The following is a 20,539-nucleotide window of genomic DNA, read 5'->3' as shown; positions in this document are numbered from 1 at the left end:
CCAAAAGTGACTCATTATTTGCACTGGCAAAAAAAAAAAGAAAGAAAAATCCTCGGGGGCATTTAGATGCTTGAGTCCAAGATACAAACCCAGCCAGAAGTTTAAATCAGTTCTGTACTTCCTTCCATGGTGCAGCCATTGCCTATGCTGGCTAAAGCTGGGATAACTGCAGGTTATGTAATATTTTTGGTTTTCATATTTGGTTAAAATCGGCTTCTTTGGATTTCTTATGATTTCGGGGTTTTTTTTTTGTTATACTTTAAAAAAAAAAATAATAATTTACACTGTTTCTGCTAACTTTCCTTTGTGTCTACATTCTGGGGCTCCCTGTCTGTCTTTAAGTTACTTTTTGTTTTATTTATTTGTGTAGTTTGTTTTTTTTTACACTTCCTCTCCTCGTCTTATTCCCACCTCTAATTTCCTAATAGTTCCCGCCTATTAGTTCCCGTATGCAGTCTTATGTCTCTCTTATCAGGTAGTTTCACAATTTGCTTCCCACTTGTCTGCCCTTGAGTTTCTCAAATTCTTCCATTACCTTTAATTTTTTTTTTCTTTCTGTTCTTTTATAAACTTTTTTTTGGTTGTACCCAATTGGTTTCTTCTCTGCAGTGACTCAAATAGTTGTCCTTTATTTATTCATTATTTAGTATCCTTCTTCTGTCTTTTTAACTTTGAAACAGATATACAGAAATATTGTGGAAAAAATGAAGGAATAAATACTCACCCTAGTGGAGGCATTTCAAAAGCCTATGGGTCTATGCAGGTGTTGTTGTTTTTTTTTTTCTTTCCTTTTCTTTTTCTTTTTTTTTTCTCTTTTTTTTTGGGGGGGGGGATTCGTTTGTTTTGGGGGGTTTTTTGTTGTTGTTTTTTTTGTTTTTTTCCCCTCTCTCCCTCCTTTGAATATACTTATTTGGGATAATAAATGTGTATGTATAGACATAGATATGATTGTTTATGATTGTTTATATAATGGTAATTATATTTTATGTAAAAAGGATGGGGAGAGGAAGGAAGGGAAGGGGAAAAAGAGGGGAGGGGAAGGGAAAAGGGGAAAATGGGAGGCAAAAAAAAAACTATGTCAATGTAAATGAGATATATACTTTGTTGCCTGATTTGAATAAAGAAAGGGAAGAAAAAAAAAGAAAAAAAAAAGAAAAAAGAAAAGCCTACACTTTAGATACATTTTCAGTTTGTTTCTGTATTATTCTTAGTGTAGCTGTCATGGAGGAGGACCCAAATGTGGAATATTAAGGCAACAGGATAAACTGAAAAGATGCCTTTATTTAAACTGACAGAAAAGTCAAAAAACCCGACTAAAAACATCACAACATAAAAGACTCTAAAAATTTTGGCAGCAAAAACATACAGAAGTAAAATAAGACACTGTGAGAAGGACTGAGAGAAAGACACCTCTATATATATACACAAGAGAGCAATTAGAAGAAGTGAACACAGCTGGGGCGAAATGAAACACAGGTGAAGAGAATCTAGGTAACGAGACAAGGAGGAAATAAAGTTCAACAAAGCACAAGAGACAAATGAGTACCAAAATAAAGCAGGAAGTAACAAATGGGGGTGGGGGGGCAAAGACTTAACAAGGGTACTGGGGGGGATACACTAGACTGAAACACAAAGAATTAAATGTAAATCAATACTGAAGATATAGACAGAACCAAGAATTCAAAAGTAACAAGAACTAAAGAATAAAACCCCAAAGGAACTATAAACTTTCTAAAACTCAAAACACAGGGACCCATGACTATGACAGAATTCTGTCTGAAAGTCTGGTAAGGTGGCCAAAGATCAATAAACTTGTTCTTATCAAAAAGAAAAGATGTTTAGAGCATCTGAAATACTGCTATAAGTTGCATTCACTTTATTACTCCTCTACAGCACAGTGTTGCCCTGGGAAAAGAGATTTTAAAGACTCGTGCTCAGTACATATGAACTTAAACTATGCCAAGAGTGTTTGAAAAAGCATCAAATTTCAGTGCAGTGGAAGTTGTGGGAGTCACTATCGAGCATCATTTGATGGTGGGGCATCCTTTTCTGACGCATGGTCACATGACCACATGGTTTGACAAGAACTTAAGAATATTTTGTAATTGACCTGTAAATAAAAAATACTGTAAATAAGTGACCATATGAAATTGTAGAAAGGGTTTTTTCTCAGGTTTTATGAAGGTTTCTGATTTTGCATTTTCGTTGCCTCAGGGCAATATGGTGCGATGAGGGATATTTCCTGTGGGAGAATGTCATGTACTTGTGCACATTTCACATGTTGCTGGAACAATTCAGTTCAATTCTGTTCTATTCTAATTTAATTATATAGCGCCGAATCACAAAAAGATCAGACATTCAACACAATTTTGAGATTTACATTGGGAAGCTTCCAGATGTAGACGCAAGTGAAAACATGGTCCCAAATTCCAAATTGTCTGTAAAAGTCCAAAAAAGAAAACAAGAAGAGAGGGCGAACCAATGGTGGTATATCTCGAAAGTATGAGAAGAAGAAGAAGAAGAAGAAGAAGAAGAAGAAGAAGAAGAAGAAGAAGAAGAAGAAGAAGAAGAAGAAGAAGAAGAAGAAGAAGAAGAAGCAGGCCCACAGCTCCCATTTCAAATCAAGATCTCCTCTTGGACAATGCATCACTCTGGCCAACAAAATATGACAACCCAATCGGTCAGATGGCCACCCCTCCCTGACCCTGGTTCTGCTGGAAGTTTCTTCCTGTCAAAAGGGAGTTTTTCCTTCCCCCTCTCACCACATGCTTTCTCACTTGGGGCCATCTGATTCTTGGGGTTTTCTCTTTATTTTTTTAGGGTCTTTACCTCACAATATAAAGCACCTTGAGGCAAAAAAGGTTGTGATTTTGCACTATATGAGTAAAATGGAGTCAAGCAAGGGAAGATGTAGGGTACCTGGGTGCACAGATACACCAAAGTGATGCGTACAAAGTGTAATGTGCACCTCTGTGTAGATATTTACAGATATGTAAATATGTTTCAAATGTTTTTCAGATCTTTGTTTCATAATCTTTTGAGATGTTTGGAAGTTTTTCTGATGTTTTTATTGCTCTTGCATAGTTGAGTTATGATACATGAGTTAATTATTTTCTCTATTATTATGTTTTGTTTTGTTTTTTACTATTGTTGCACAACATTGCCTCTAGGTAACTAAAAATATCTTGGAGAAGGGGTGTCTGAAATATACATTTTTTGTTTTGGCAATAAAATGGCCTGAAGTGAGTCAATAATTGATGTTGAATCATTTTCAGCATGTACCATCAAATTGTGTGCAGAAGAGGGCTTTAGGTATATATCCTAGGACAGCAGAGGCTATTTGAGTACAGTGAGCTCATTGTCATGTTCGAGAAACCAGTTTGAGGTGATTTGAACTTTGTGATATGGAAGCAGACATCAGAAGATGGACACACTGTAGCTGATGATCATAAAGAGACGGTTGTCAGTTGGTACTGAGGGGTTCAAAGTGTGCCAAGAAAATATCCCGCACACCATTACCCCAACAACAGTCTGAACTGTTGATATAAGGCAAGATAGATCTCTTCTTGCATATTGTTTATGCTAAATTCTAACCTTACCTTCCAAATGTTGCAGCAGAAATCAATACCTATCAGACCAATCTTCTGTTGTCTAAGTTTGTGAACTGCCCATATGAATTGCAGTGTCAGGTTTCTGTGTACTGCTGTAGCAAATCTGCTTTAAGATTTGACATGTTGTTCATTCAGAGATGCTTTTCTGCATACCTTGGTTGTAACATTTGGTTATCTGAGTTACCGTTACAGGTCGAAGCAAAGACCTGCCACCAGTGGGTCAACCATTACTCAAACCAGTCCATCTGGCACCAACAACCATGTTCAAAGTCACTTAAATCACATTTCTTCCTCACCCTGATGTTTGATTTAAACCTCAGACACTGAGTTGCTGCTATTTGGTTCACTGATTAGATACTTGTATTAATGAGAAGCTGGAACAGTTTTACCCAAGGAAGTGGTAAAACTTCTTTGTTTGTTGTTCGTTTCTTCAGTGATTCAAGAGGTTTTGTCAGCATTAACTTCTTGTTCCACTGCTTTTATGACTTTGTACACTCTGTTTTCTCACAAAGTTTGCCATCACTGACTTAAATAATTACATAAGTCATATGTTGGCAAGGAAAGGTCCAGATCTACTTCTAATTGAGGACATTAAATAGAAATAAATCTGCAACGAATGTTTAATTTTCCAGCTTAATTAAGTGCTTAATTAGCAGTCCTACAAATTTACAATTAGTCCCCTAAACCATCCAATGTACCGTGGGCGGTACGTCCGACTGCTAACAGGTTAACGACTTAGTTGGCTCTAAAAAAAATATGCTGCCAAAGGTGAGGTTCACTTCACCATTTGTAAAAAAGAAAACTTTTTTCTCATGCATGTAAGCCTGGTCTTTGTCCAACCATCAGCTGATTTGAAAGATGATGTTTGTATCTGCAAGGCAAAAGTTCCATCTGAAGCAAGCTGTCAAATTTCTGTCAAGAGCTCAGTACATAAACTGCTGGAAGCAAAAAAAAAGAAAGAAAGAAAGAAAAAAACCCAACGTAGCAAGTTTTCCATTCTGAACATCGCTGCAAAATCAAATTGTTTTTCAACTACTTCTCAAGCAGTTGCAGCGAGAGCTAAAGTGTGTCGTAATGCATCATTGGTGTGTCAAAGCAGGAAGCGAACACTACTTAACCGAAAAAATAGGAATAGTTCGTCAGGCATCGTCCGGACAGGCTTTGGAAAGGATATATTGGGATATACACCAAGCCCCAGCCTCACCCACTGATTCATGTTGTGCACAGCAGCTCTCACAAAAACAGCTCCCAGCAGTTGGAACCCCTGGGGTGGTGCTAGTAGGTGCCTGAGACTGCGTCTAACAGCAGCACATCCTGTGGGCATTTTGGATGGTGGGGTGGAGACTCCATTGTTCAGATATGGGGAGTTTGGAGGCTGGATAGCATTCTCGCTTACTGATGTTCCTTGAGCCAGTCCTGAATACCATCCTGCTGGGCAGGCGAAAACCGTCGGTGAGTAACATGGAAATGGGTAGTATGCTGAGTTTGCAGTAATTTTTAGGTTGTACAAGTTAAGGTAACATCAACATGAATGCTATTACCCAGGGTTTCCTGGCTATTCACTTCACATGCCTTTGGTTTTATTGTGGCTGATGCGTGTACATGCACAAACTGTGCAGCTAAACTGACCTGCGGGGCTGTCCTCACTGAGGTGTCCTCATTCAGATAAAGTATCATCAATAAAATGTTGCGTTCAAACACCTGCACCGACAACATCCAAGTTGAACTGCTTGTTTTCTCTTTAAAAAAACATATCATCATTTAAAAACTGGATCTTTATGTGACGATATTATGAATCACTCAGGTAATCTTTGTCTAAATCTTTTTCACAGCACTGCATATTTTTATATTTGTTAATTTTAAGAGAATTGATAGCAAGAACATTTTAAAACATTATGAGCTGTTCAGCTGCACAGTCCCGATAAACATTATTAATTCCTATGGATGTAATTGAGCAGAACTATTTCTAAAGGTACATCAACCACAACCCCAAAACTCTTGAATACATTGATATGGCCACCATACTAAATTCATGTAAACTGAGCAGGTGCTATGCACCTGTCTGTCTCAAGCCTGAACAGGTACTGCGATTCTTGCTATAAATAGTGATGAAGTATTACATGGTGTTTTCCATCCTCCTCTGTCCTTCTGATAACTATCTGTATGCAGATTGAAGGCGCTGGAGTTGGAGAAGGTGTATCTGGAGGACTAAAAGTCAGCCACATGTGTAATAGTTGCAGGTCTTTTAGCATCAAGCTCGATGTGATGACAATAAATGTGATTTCAGTTGTATTTCATATTAAGCGAGAGCATTTTTAATGAAATCAAATGCCGTAGCCCCAAACTAAGTATCAGTATTTCATTGTATGGTCCGCCTCACTACTAAGCCAGCAGCAAGCATTTTTATGAGGCAATTGTTGTATTGCTCCCTCACACTGCAACATTACTATGAATTCGGTACATTAATTAGATCTACACTTTGTACACAAAACCTACTTTCTGCATTGCACAGTCTGCTAAGCTTTGGACTAATAGGCAGAGCGATTAGTAGGTGCATATCTGATTGCCTCGGAGAGCGTGGGTTGCAGCTCATCTTTCAAACTCAGGGTTTGCATTTTTGTTTTCCCTGCACTGAACCATGCCACATCCCAAGGGTGCATTTTAGAACACTGAGGCACACGGAGTGACAAATCACCATTTTCTCTCGTTTGTATGCATAATGGAACTCCAATTACTTAATGCTGATCTTATGCAAACCAGAAAGTCTGCTTCTTGTAATAAGATACTCAGTTTCTGTTTTAAGCTTTGTAAGGAGGGCAATGTAATGAGGATATACAGAGCACCGTGTATGGCGAAGAAACTTCCCCGACTTTGTCTTTACGTCTGCTCAAAATCTTTTAAGTGACTGATTCAGTGGCATGTGGCATAAGTCCTGCAGAGGCCTTGCAACTGGATGCAGTCGAAGCATTACTGGAAATGTGTGAATTTTGGATTTTTCCTGAGTAAATACATATTTTTTTTTATTTTTTAGGTCATTTTCATGCAAACGTAACAAACAGGGTATGTCTGTGAATCATTAAACATCTTAATATTACCTCAGAGTCCCCTTATAAAATTACAAGCACAACATATTTGGGAGGCCAGAGGTCCAAATGAAAGAGGGAGTGAATATGATTGATTAATCGTTTGGCCCATGAGTGTCACATAGAGCTTATTTAGATGGCTTAATTAATAGAAGATTAATTGCTTCTGCACACTCCAGTCAAGGTTAAAGTGTTGTTTAATTATTTATATTTGAGAACACTTAATCTGTGACTTGCCTGTGTGTGTGGATATGTGTGAGTGTGTTTTAAAATGTATGCATATCAAATTCTCAACACAGGAGTACTGCATATTACTTCTTTTTTCTTTTTGAACACCCCATTTTGTGGATGTCACAGATACAGTTTTACATAATGGCGAAGTGTGAAATCAATAACCAGCCACAGAGTGTTTTCAGTGTAGACACTTGGGCTTTCTCACGATCTCCACGCTCTGGTCTGTGACCTGGAAATAATAGTGTGCAATCATGGAGGAAGCTTCAGCCCCGCCACCCTTTGAAGAAGTGGCAGAGGAGGCTTCCAGAGTGAGGCTTATTGGATAGTGACTCCCTTGCAGTCGAAATCTGTGTAGAAGTGCTGTCCAAATTCAGGGATTTCTGCAAAGCCTCTATTTCCAATCCAGAACCATTGTATCTGGCCAACATGAAATGCCCTATTTTGTAGAATTCTTCAACTCTCGCATATATATGCATTTTCTCTTATCTAGGAGATACAGTAAAGTCCCCACTATTCCATAAGGCATGCATAAAGCCGCTTGTTTTTGTCTCCCTTCTGATAGGACCCACAGTAAGGTATTGTTGTCAGGAGACACTGGTCACTGTTGAGAAATTTAAAAAAATCTAAACCTTTCATGATATGACAGTATTTATTAACAGAAAGTCTTTAATACAGTGCTAAGATGAGGCTTGTCAAACGCTTCACCTTTGTATTGGTTTTTGTCTGTGCCATGAATACATTTTATGAAACAGACAAGTGTAAAAGATAGAGACAGAAAGACGACAGAGATAATGTTCAACAGTGCAGATCTGAAACGCAGTGCAGTGCAAAATGTTCCTGGGTTCTTAGGGTTCTGATGTTTGTATGGGGGAGTTCGGGAGAGGGCTACAACACTGAATGTGTACAATGTGCCAGTGGTTTTGGGGATGTTGTCAAAAATGATGGAATTATGAATGAGGAAATGTACCATCAGATTTTGATTCACCGTCTAGAAAAAGGTTTGTCTGCCAATGACAGACAATCAAAACAAACTGCCAAAGCAGCAAAAGAAACTGAGGACTATGCTCCTGAGAGCCCAGACCTCAACATCATTGAAGGAAAACAGAACAAAGGGCAAAATCCAAATAAAGAGCGTTGAATGTCCTTCAAGAAGCCTGGAAAACTATTCCAAATAACTGCACCTATTTTCCATTTGCTTGCAAAATATCTGGACCAGGGGTCTGCAACCTTTTACACCCAAAGAGCCCCTTGGACCCGGTTTCCACGCAAAAGAAAACACTGGGAGCCGCAAATACTTTTTGAAATCTAAAATGAAGATAACATATATATTGTTTTTTTTACTTTTATGCTTTGTGTGAACAACTAAAGTAAGTAAGTAAAGTTTATTTATTAAGTGCTTTTCACAGACAGGCAGTCACAAAGCGCTGTACACAAATATTAAAATAAACAATACAATCAATAGACATTATACACAATGTAAAAGATCAAATGTAAATAATATAAAGAATATAAAATATGTAGATCAACAAAAGGCTTGTTTGAAAAGAAAAGTTTTTAACTGCTTTTTAAAAGAATCCACAGAGCAACTAAGGTGTGTTGCTTATGAAATCCATGAAGTGCTACAGAGAAAATTACATTTTATTTATGTAATTAACACATTTTGAACTCTTAAAGAAATATAACAAAAGGAAAGACACCCAGATGAACTAAAATGATCCAGCAAACAAAAACTGTTGTGAGCCGCCACCCAGACGCACCTGAGCGGCACCCGCAATCACGCCTCGCCGCCTTAACGTCTGTGCCATTTATGCTGGTGTTGGTGTATGTCGGGCTGTGAGCTGCAAAGCTACAGCCGGCTGTATGCGTATAGCAACCGTGTGTGAAAAGTGGTTAATAAAGAGATGCTATAAAGCATGTTCATGCAAACATCGTCGAGTCTGCCGTGGTATGTTTACAATGGGACTTCTGGTCCTGAACCTCTGTGCACAGCGTCTGCAAATCGGGGCTGTACGAAGTCACTTTCATCTTTACGCAGGACTGTAAGCTGTCGTCTGTGAGGCGTGAGCGGTGTTTGTTTTTAACATAGTTCATGGTGGAGAACAGCTGCTGACATAATGTGGATCCAAAGATCCATAACTGGCCTACCTGGGTTCGGAAGTCTCGATAAATGCACGGCGTTTCGGCGGGTACACCGGCTTCCGCGAGTGTGACGCTTATTTTGAGCGATGAAAAAATAATAAGGTATAATTTTATTTTTATATTTCAAAATCACAATAATCTTCCAATTTAGAACTACAAGTTAAAAAAGAACTAAACACAAATAAAATACACTTCAGCTAAATACTTCTAATTTTTTTCCCAAACCACCCGGAGCCGCAGTATAAGGACAAAAGAGCCGCATGCGGCTCCGGAGCCGCAGGTTGCCGACCCCTGATCTAGACTATAAGAAGTAGCTACATTATGGTACTTCTGTTACACAGTTACACATTATATTATTAGCTATACTTTTGAGAGAATCTCAGATAAATTTAGTTATGAAAATTTACAACTGATTGAATTGATGAAAATGCTATTAAGTTTGGTTTCTGTAACACTGCAGTGAGATCTAGGCGCTTGGTATTTTGAGGTAGAGACCCTACAATAATACAGAGAAAGCCCCAACAATCAAATAACCTCCCATGAGCAAGCAATTGGCGACAGTGGGAAGGGGAAAAAAATTTAACAGGAAAAGACCGGGTGGAAGCATGTGCTATATACGCATGTGAAGACTGAAAAACCCAAGTGAAGAAGCATCATAGGAAGTCCCCAGCAGCCTAGTTCTATTGCAACATAACTAAGGGAGGATTTGGGGTACCTGATCAGTCCTAACTATATGCTTAATCAAAAAGGAAAGTTTTAAGTCTAATCTTAACAGTAAAGAAGGTGTTTGTCTCCTGAATCTAGAAGCTAGATCTAGAAACTAGAAACTGGTTCCACAGAAAAGGGGGCGTGAAAGCTGAAGACTCTGCCTCCCATTCTACTTTTAAAACTTCTAGGAACCACAAGTAAACCAGCAGTCTGAGAGCCAACTGCATCTTTGGGGTGATACAGTGCTATGAGGTCGTTAAGATAAGGTGGGGCTTGATTATTTAAGACATTGTATGTGAGGAATTTAGGAAAGAGGAACAGGAACAAACACCACCCATCTCTGTAAGCAATGCAGACTCTGCACCCGGTTGATCTTTTCTAAGTTCAGTAATCCAACATTCAGAAGCAGGTCTGAACTAAAGAGCAGCTTTATTGCTTAGTTTACAGGTCATAAAGCAATTTACTGTAAAGCAGGAAGTCAGGAATGCTAAATCGGGTGACAGGGAAAACTCCAAACAGACGACTCACACAATCAGAGGGGATAAGACAACAACAACGGGGACAAAGAATTAAGGAAACTGAGGACTTAAATACACACAAGGAAGTCAGGGAGATTAAACACACCAGGGAACACAGATGATCCAAGTCTGACTAATGACACAAGGGAAGAAAAACTGAACACGATGCACACCGGATAAGTGACTATCACAATAAAACAGGAAATCACTAACACTGATTCACAGTGATATGACGGAGGCAAGAGAGAGCAAGAGACAGCGAAAGAGACACGGAAACATAGGGACAAGACAGAGACAGACTAGATATGAAAGGGAACTGACTCAACTGAACAAGGAGCAGAGAACTAAGCAAACTCAGAAGCATTAGGAAATACATATCTTAAACCTCAGTCCAGAAATCACTAATAGTCTCAGGAAAACACAAATTACTGTCATGGTCGCAGACCCAGGATCATGACAATTTGACCTTTTGACTTTTAGTCACAGAAAATAAATTATTTTCTTTTAGCAAAGTCATTTACAGAATGTCTTATCACCATTCATACAATAGAAATAATGATTTACATGCTGTAAGTTTCAGACTCAAGTCAAAGCACTGGCATGTCTTCAGTGTGTCTCATGTTCTTGAGTTATAACTACATGTCCAGCTGTGCATCTGGCACAATCACAGCTGCCCATGTAATGCCACAGGAGTTGTGAGAAAGAGGATCTGTCAATAAATGTTAGGGCTTTTGAAGCTCTGATCATCACACCGTTAAAGCGGAGCAGACAAATGAGAGCCTGGCTGATGCAACAGCTTGAAAACATTGGTGAGAGAATTTGTGTCTCTCAAATGTCATGTTTCTATACAGATTAAGTTTCACTACAAGCAACGAAGTCTTATATACATTATACAAAGCAGCTCAGAAACTAGATCATTCATGAGTGCGTTTATTATAATATCCTAATATAATCTCCATTTTAGCACATTTGATGCTAATATGTTGCTATACCAATATAGTCCATACCCATATCCATATCAGCTAATCCTCACCAATCCACAAATTACTGATGGTTTACAGTTTTTCTGATTTTGTAAAACACTAAATCCCCTTTTCAAAACCAAATGCTCAGTGTCCTTAACCAATTTATTAAATCACTCAAAGCCTTAAACAATTTATAGTTAACAAGTCATTGACTCATTTTCCCCCCAAAAAACATCTGTAAAACACATTTAACAGTGATGTATTGTACGTATGATGCGTGATGGTAACCACAAGTGGCAATGGTAAGTCCTGATAAAAGTTAAAAGTTATGGATGCCAGCTATGGATGGAAACAAATCTGAGAGGTGGGGGAGGTGAGGCGGTGGATGAAGAAAAAAGGAAGGCCGGTAATTTCAGAGGAAATTTAAGTAGCTGTGACAGACCAGGTCCTAGTTGGTGGAATGACAATGAGGGAATCGGGACAAAGACTACAATCCAATCTCAGCAGATGCTCTGTGGCCACCATTATCAGGAAATACAGAGAAGATAACAGGTCCTTTAAAACAAGGCAGCGAAATACAGAAACACAGAGGTGCTAAAGACAGTTTCAACAAGTTTCAGCCTTTTATCTTTCAAACATGTCCTCAGCTCAGCATGGTGCACAAGAAGGAAGTGTAGGGCACTCTCTTTGAGGAGGATGACAGCAAAGTCTGCCCTGTGTCCTGGCTTTGACCTGATGCTGACCTTATCAAATGAATTGCATGTTGCCTTTGATTTTACAGTTAAATTTAGAGTCTGTAATGTCCTGTCATGTCTCAGTGTGACTGATAAAATCCAAAGACGATTGTGTCATGAATGTGTTTGTGTTTTATTTTGACTGTGTGTGTGGTATAAACAAATTGTTTTGCTTTAGGGTATCTTTTAGCTCACCGGGTTAAGCAAGCGACCCATACGACATGAGGCTAACGCAGCAGCGCGGGTTCAAGTCTGCCCTGGGCCATTTGCTGCATGTCTTCCCTCTGCTCTCACTTTCCTGTCATCTCTCCCCTCTGTTTCTGTCATAATAAAGGTGGAAAAAGGTGGAAAAGTACTAAAAATATGAAAGAAAGATTTTATTTGGCTTTGAGTATGAATAAAACAGGTTTAAAGAGATTCCTTTGATTACCCAGAACAGACACAGGTCTTATGAATGTAGCTTGAACAGTTTGTTTTATGTATACACCAGAATATTAATTTTCTAACAAAAATACTATTTTTATTTTGCAAATGATAGAGTTAAAGTGTCGTGACACATTGCGCATAATAACTTTATCCTTTTTTTTGTTTTAATCAGTGGGATGCTATCACAGAGATGGATGAACAGAACAGACCTATACACACCTTCCAGGTTTGCCATGTAATGGAGCCAAACCAGAACAACTGGCTGCGGTCTGGGTGGATCCAGCGACAAGCTGCACAGAGGGTCAGGACTACATCACAAAACTTGTGCAAAGACAAACACTTGAATAGAAATCTTTGTTTGTGGTTTTGACATTGCCCCCAGGTTGAGAAAGAGTCACACTCCCTGGAGGAAGTTCAGTCTTCTGTATAAACTACCGGGAAATACAGACAAATAGCTATAAGAACCTGACACTTTGCTTAGGACCGATTTCTATTACAGTCAACACAGAGTCTATTGTAACAAAGATATAGTAAGATGCCTTCTGTGCACATTGGCTGGTGGGAAACACAACTATGTTGCTGCACCAAGTTTCACATTTACCTCTTTTTGTAGACTGAGAATTGCCCGCATACAGACTGTTAAATCAATGCACTCGCTCGCTCGAGGGGACTGAGCCGTCTGGCATCGTGACTTGAAATAGTGGCTTCTTGATAGAAGAACGATCTGTCCACTGAGCTTCAGGGGAGGAGTAATGATTAGCCAATCAGTGCCATGGGCAAGAGTAACGCCATTGTCAAGCTGTTTAAAGGCATCGTGTGCCACCACAGCGGCCTGCGCTCACTCGGCTTCTCCACCCTTGAGGCACGGCTACTGCACAACAAATGGAGAAACATGCTGAACTGTTCTTACTTTGCTCGGTGTCGCTCATAAAAACAAGTTTGTTAGCATGGCTGTGCATCAGTATTAACTTAAAAATTATGCAAGATTTTAGTGGATATGTTGATCTAAAAATACTTAGAGAGTAATAAAAATAGTCAAATGAAGCACAATTTGAAAGTATAAAGCAATAATCTTCGTGTTTCTTATGGGGAAGGAGTTTTTTTTTTTCGTATGTGCTAATAGAGTCCTATTATGTTTGCATTTTTGCTTGTACAATATCCCCTTAAAGTGTGTCCTCTCTTCTTCCCAAAACCATTTAAATTTTGTCTGTAGAAGAAAAAACGGAGTTACGGTGATTTGAAGAGAGCTTGTGAAATGGGCTTCGTTTTGTTAAATAAAGGGCTTAACATAAACACACTTGTATGAAATTATTGATGGTTATAATACTGACGTAATTGTTTTATCTATGTTTTACCTCAGGTATATGTGGAGCTGCGCTTTACACTGAGAGACTGCAACTCCATCCCTTGGGTTTCTGGTACTTGTAAGGAAACCTTCAATCTCTTTTACCTGCAGACAGACGGGCCGCTCCCCGACAGCACACGCTTCCGGCCTACTGACTATGCTAAGGTTGTCATGTTTTTATTCTTGTCATGTGACAGAACTGTCATTGTGTGACTTTACGTGAGTAAAGCGTGTGTTTGGTTTAAGGTGGACACCATTGCAGCGGATGAAAGCTTTACACAGACCGATCTTGGAGATCGTGTCCTTCGACTTAACACCGAGGTCAGGGAAGTGGGCCCCATCACACAGAAGGGATTCTACCTGGCCTTCCAAGATGTGGGAGCTTGTATTGCTCTTGTGTCTGTAAAGGTCAGTGAACAGGGTTGCATGACTCAGTCTCGCATAGACTGGGCATAAACTCAGTATTACTTCTTTAACCTGAACACTGTGTTTTCCTCTTTCACATAAGGTCTTCTACAAACGGTGCCCCTCAACTTTAAGAAACTTGGCCGCGTTTCCTGAAACAGTGCCACAAATGGACTCATCCTCTTTGGTGGAAGTGAGAGGTTCGTGTGTGGAGAACGCAGAAGAGAGGGACACGCCCAAATTGTACTGTGGTGCTGATGGAGACTGGCTGGTACCACTGGGCCGCTGTGTCTGTAGTATTGGCCACGAGGAAATGGACGGATACTGCCAAGGTGAGAAGCAGCCCGAGATGTATCTCTGAGTGTGTGTGCATTTGTGTGTGTTCCTGCCTGCACTCATTTTAGAGAAGTATGGTATGCTAACAGTGTGCTAAAAAAGCAAAGAGAAGAAAAGAGAAGAGAAGAGAAGAGAAGAGGAGAGGAGAGGAGAGGAGAGGAGAGGAGAGGAGAGGAGAGGAGAGGAGAGAAGAGGAGAGGAGAGGAGAGGAGAGGATGCGTCATGCTCACAGATCTCCAGGGCCTCCCAGTCATCTGCAAGAGTTTGACTTTACAGGACTGATATTCCCTCCTCTCGTTCTAAGATCCTGCATCCTTGTCTGATCCTTTCCATCCCCATTTCTCTTCATCCCTTTTCAGCCCCGCCTCCCCCTCATCATCGTCTCGTCTCTCTTGTCCACTTTGTTTACTCTTCGCTTCACTCCCCATTCTTTCTCTCTTCTTTTATTTCACCATTTCAACTCACACTCTCACTTTCCTTCGTTGCCATCCTTTTCTGCTACGTGATCACAAACAATGCAAATAGGAAGGGATTGTGTGTATCACTTCAGAGTTTTCGGAATCATTACTTTGGCTCTCATGAGATCCCTCTCTTGACTCTGTCAATTATGTGGCTGAAATGGGAAAGTAATTCCTTGTAAAATGAAACCATTTGTGGATTTCTGGTATTTAGGTCTGATTTTTTGCCCTTTGATACCTAAAAATGTACAGAAGCTTCTTGTTAGGATGCTTCATTTCCAATTAGTCCAATCAAAATAACCTAAATGTGATCCACTGAACAGATTACAAAGGACTTAAAGAAACTGTTTACTTGTTTCAGATGGTCTTTGGCCTGCTCTCTCAATTAGACAATGATGGAGGGCTAGCTGGCTAATTGCCTTCATTTGTTAGTTTCACAGCTAATTTAGCTCACACCTAGTTTTTGCTAAACCTTTCTTCAACCTTCCCTTTCATTACAAGACTCAGACTTACTTGTAATTATGGCAGGAGCTAAATTGAGCCACAGTGCATGATTACAATTGAAGAGCACTCCGTGTTCCTTACTATATTTTATAGACTTACAGCTGATTGGGGTGAAATTCATGTAGTAACCCTGTGGTGATGTAGTTACTCAGAGCATTACAGAGAGAACTCCAGCAGTCATTAGTACAGCTGATATGTAGGATAGGCTCTAATATCGCCTTTATTTGCTCCTCGGGTGTAATTTTTTTTTCTTTTTATCTTCTTCTCTTTTATCTTCCTTTTATTTATCTTTTCTCTCTCGCTCGCTCTCAATCATCTCAAGTTAAACAACACAGAAGCCTGTCAGGAGAGATTCCAGATGAGACGCCAGCTTAGGAGCAGCACTCTCATGGTGTCCCTTTTATATGTTCTCCATCTCTGCTCTCCTTTTTCATCCCCTCTGGCTGCCAGTAGTTGCTTCTCTCAAATGTACTCAACCCACTTGGCAGTTGAAAAAGATGTCTGTGTTAGCGTGTTTTATCACAATGTCTGATCCTCACTCTAATAAACCTAAACTGACAAATGCTGTTTATAAATTTAACAAATCAAATTAACTATCCAGAGATATGAAAGAACTGTGAAAGAAGAATAGTGATGAAACGCACTCACCAGCCACTTTAATAGGTATACCTACTCAATTATTTCTTAATGCGAATATCTAATCAGCCAATCACTTGGCAGCAAGTCAGTGCGTTAAGGCATGTAGACATGGCCAAGGCGACGTGCTGAAGTTCAAACCAAACACCAGAATGAAGAAGAAAGGTGATTTAAGGAACTTTGAACCTGGTTGCTGGTTCCAGATGGGCATTTGTGTACATCAGAAATTGCAGATCTGCTGGGATTTTTCCACAAACAGTCTTGAGGGTTTACAAGAAAGGGTTTCAAAAAGAGAAAATATCTAATGAGCAGCAGTTCTTTAGGCTGGGATGTTGAGGGATAATGGCCAGACTGCTTTGAGCTGATAGGAGTGCAGCAGTAACTCAAATGACCACTTGTTAAAATCAAGGTAAGCAGAAGAGCAACTTGTTGAACCTTGAAGCAGATGGGCTCCAGCTGCAGAAGGTCTCACCAGGTGCCACTCTGATGAACTAAGAACAGGAAACAGAGGCTACAGTTCATGCAGGTGTACCAAAATTAGACAGTAGAAGACTGGAGAAACCACACCTGGTCTCATGAGTTTTGATTTCTGCTGCAACAGTTGGATAGCTAAATACATCAAATATCATAGATCCATGAACGCATGGATGTATCCTGTCTTGTATCCTGCCCATCTGAGCATAGTTTAAACACCACAGTCAATCGGACAGTGTCCATCCCTTTATGACCACAGTGTACCCATCTTCTGATAGCTGACTCCAGAAGGATTATGTGCCATGTCACACATAACAAATGCATGTTATTGAGTTGACTCAGTAACATGCATTGGCCTCCACAGTTACCAGATCTAAATTTAATAGAGCACCTTTGGGATATGGTATAAAGAGAGATTTGTATCTGCCAAATCTTCAGCAACTGTGTGATGCTATCATGTTACTATAGACACTGAGGACTGTTTCCAGTACCTTGTTGAATCTGTGCTGTGAAGAACTAGTTCTGAAGGCAAAAAGCTGCAACCATGGACTAGCAAGCTGTAACTAATGAAGTGTTTTTCCTGTGATTTCTTTAGCAGCAACATCAGCTTTAGCATACACGGCTGCATGCACATAATACTTAAGCAACAACCATGGTGACATTAAGGTTAATTAATGCGAGTGCAGATGAAGGCTATGATGCAGTCACTGAATACTCATATGTGGTTACATCCTGCAATCAAAAGCATCGTTGGCATAAAAAAAAGCTTCAACATATAAAAACAACATCTTAAAAATTAATTAAATGATTAATAAAATAACTAATTAAATTTCAGTTGTTAATAACTTTTGCGGGCTGTAACTGTGGAATATTTCAAAATTTAACTTCAATTAGTAAAATCAATTAGTAAAATATTTGATCAGGTTTTTTTGTGATCAGCTAATCGAGTAAGTACTACATCTATAAATCAAACAAAAAGAAAGAGGCAGGCTGAGCATTTACCAAAAGCAGTACCCTCCTGTGTGTTGTCTTTGCTTCGACTGGGCCTTTTCCCATCTCTGCAGCGGATGCATGAACATGAAACGAATATTGATCTTATTATCAGATTGTCTGAAGGAAAACAAGTGCATTTCCCAAAATGGGTGTTCCTCTTAGACTCACGCATCTACTGTAGGGTCCCTAGTGAAGGAAACCAGTGTTGTTTTTTTCTTTGCTGCGGTTGTTGCTGTGGTCAGAAACGTCAGGTTATTTCTATCAGGGATGGTCTACTGTGGAAATCTGAAACAGCGAGAGCGTCAGCGAACTTACCGTTAGGGTTTAAAGTGGTGATGAGTAGAAACAACGCATAATGGCATGATAATTAATGATTTATGACCAATCACCCCTCCAACCCCCCATCAATAATTTCCATAGGTCCGTCAGAGCATATGCAGTAATGAAGATGTGCACTTTGCTTGGAGTTGCAGGAAGTTTAGGCATGAACTTGCGATGACTTCTGCTTTCTCCTCGTTTTCATTTTGGAACACTGCTTCAAAGGGTACTGTGATCAAAGCTGTCTGAGAGGCAGCATGGGGAAAGAGCAAAAGAGGGAGAGAGAGGGGGAGAGAGAGAGAGAGAGAGAGAGAGAGAGAAAAGGGAAAGCCCCAGCCTCCCAAATATAAGCAGAGCTCTGCACTAACACGTCCATCTTTCCCTCCCAGCTGCCTAAACAAAGGCATCAGCGCTTATCAAAAGCTGCTTTCCACCCCAATAGCATTCTGCCAGACTGTTCTGACATCTCAATCGAGTGTCTTATTATTCTATTCCTTTCATTCGTTGTCAGCCACAAGAGGATTACTCAGAGATAGGCTGGTTATATCATGACCTAGATAAGGCAACATCATAGTGCTAATGCTATTTGTTCCACATCCTTTCGTCACAGCAGCATATTCATAAAGAGGCAGTGAATTGTGGGTGAAGCTAATAGAGATGTCTTTTCAGATTTCATGTGAATCAGAGTCGATATGCAGACGAAACCAGAAACCCACCAGTAGGATAAGTGATTAGTCTCAGAAGCTGAGAAATGAAAATATTATGGTTTCAGCAAAATCTTCTTAATTTTCTTAAAAATGCATTGCATTTTTAAATTAAACTCCACCTAATCCAACACAGTTTTCCTCTTTTTGAATAAAGTTAATGGTAAAAATGCAAATGAAGCAATTTAGGAGCAACAAGCTGAAGTTGCTTAGTCTCTATTTTTGTTGCTTTCTGTCTTTTGCCACTTACCCTGACCATGCCACAGAGCTACAGGCTTTGACAGTAGGTTGCTCACTGATGACTTCCAGCCTGAAGTTGTGACCTTTAAATTTGAGTAAAATGGAATAGGAAATGAGGAATCGATACATCTCTTAGGTGTGTCTGAGTGTTTGTGCCCCTCTTCTGTCCATTAAGGACTGTGTTTACTCTGGCCTGTAACGCAGCGCAGACGAGAGCATCACTCATTCTCTGTGAACTTCCTATCTGCATATCAAAGCTGAGAGTCCAGGGTAAACATACTCTTCAGCTCCATCTGTTTCTGACAACGTAAAGCCAAGAGAAAACTTCCAACCCCACACATCCAAACAACTCAAAATCTCTTGGTTGGTACGTCATTACATTCCTGCAAGTGTGCAGATGTTGCACTTCACCAAGCTACAGTAGGTTACCTGCTGAAACTTCAACAGTTGATGTGTTTTGAATAACTGTGGATAGCTTCTCTTATCAATGTTTAATGGAACGAATCAAGATGTATAATTCATTGTAGCAATGAAACCACAGAGAGCTATCACCTAATGTTGAATTTCACCTTATCTTAAATCTGTATGTCAGCAGCTTCCAGCTCAATGTTTGGTTTTACTTACTGTCCTTATTAGCAGTAATTTCAGCAGACCAGCAGCAAAACGAATGGCACTTTAGGATCCTCAGCTATCATCTGATGATAGCCTGTGGGGACAGCGGCCATTATTTTGGGAATTTTTATGGAGCCAGTTGTCAAGGTTTCACCCAAAGGACTCAAATGCAGGACACAGTCGAAACAGCTTTAATGAAAAGAAGTCAGGAAGAAATAACAACAGTGAATGATCAGAGGTCAGTTTTCAAGCTGGGATTCTGATCAGGGAAGTATTTCCAGGTAAGTTGTTACTCTGGAATTTAACATTCAGACACAGATTTTCCAAGTGGAATAATACTCAGGTACTGTAAGTTTCTTCAGGTAAGTGCAAACAGGAATTGGCGATCCTCTCATCTTTCTTCAGATTTAGGGTTGCAGTACTTGGAGCTCCACTGCTAGCAAGCTTTCAACAGCAGTTGGCGTAAGAGCAGGTCAAGCAGGTATTCAGGTAAGTATAAGAGACCAGTCGGTGACCTCCTGGCAACCACCTGTTGCTAAAATGTATTTTCCCCAGCTGGCAAAAAACTGGTACAAAAAACAAGGCTTTGTCATTGCTGTGGTCGCTAGCATATTGGTGCGGTCATAGTTTGAATTGAAGTGACGGACATGTCTACAAACACAGCCCAGCCGCTCTCAAAACTGTGAAAAGTGCAACTGAAACAGGAAACAGGGATAGTTTCCCTTCAGCGTAAAATTTGTGCACTTTGAAACATGTTGGCTACAGCAGTGAGGCACAAGTTTTACTTTGAACCTTGCCTGTTTCCAATTTGTGAGCACTTTCTCAAATTTACAGACAAAAATTAAAACATGAAACTACAGGTAACCATGGAAATCTGCTACCAACAAAAGTAACTTTCTTTGCAACCTATTTGATCCAGTAAAGCCAGCATCCTCCAGGAACCATTGTCAACCAGTTGGGGAATACACATCTCCCTAGTAACCAGTAGCTGTATCATATCCAAAATGGCTGACAACTTTTGTTGTGCATGATGTAATGTGAGAAACCTCAGTAGCCTAATATCACCCATGCTTATTCACCCAACAGTGCTGGGGGG

The 20,539-nt window shown here is 39.8% G+C and overlaps 1 protein-coding gene across 3 annotated transcripts in view; it reads left to right on the top strand.

Moving 5' to 3' along the window:
- Positions 1 to 20,539, top strand: part of LOC102208562 (ephrin type-A receptor 6-like) — a 75,079-nt gene that overhangs the window by 21,417 nt on the left and 33,123 nt on the right. For all 3 annotated transcript variants that reach the window (XM_013908478.1, XM_013908479.1, XM_005724221.1), the window contains 4 exons: positions 12,591 to 12,719; positions 13,779 to 13,928; positions 14,010 to 14,171; positions 14,272 to 14,500. In XM_013908478.1, the coding sequence (XP_013763932.1) occupies positions 12,591 to 12,719; positions 13,779 to 13,928; positions 14,010 to 14,171; positions 14,272 to 14,500 (670 nt within the window). The remainder of the gene's footprint in view (positions 1 to 12,590; positions 12,720 to 13,778; positions 13,929 to 14,009; positions 14,172 to 14,271; positions 14,501 to 20,539) is intronic.

The sequence above is a fragment of the Pundamilia nyererei genome, unplaced genomic scaffold, assembly GCF_000239375.1.
Source record: "Pundamilia nyererei isolate P.nyererei 1_Seehausen unplaced genomic scaffold, PunNye1.0 scaffold00011, whole genome shotgun sequence".
NCBI classification, from domain to species: Eukaryota; Metazoa; Chordata; class Actinopteri; order Cichliformes; family Cichlidae; genus Pundamilia; species Pundamilia nyererei.
The sequence above is the reverse complement of the archived record's forward strand: the minus strand, read 5'-3'. Positions and strand labels throughout refer to the sequence as shown.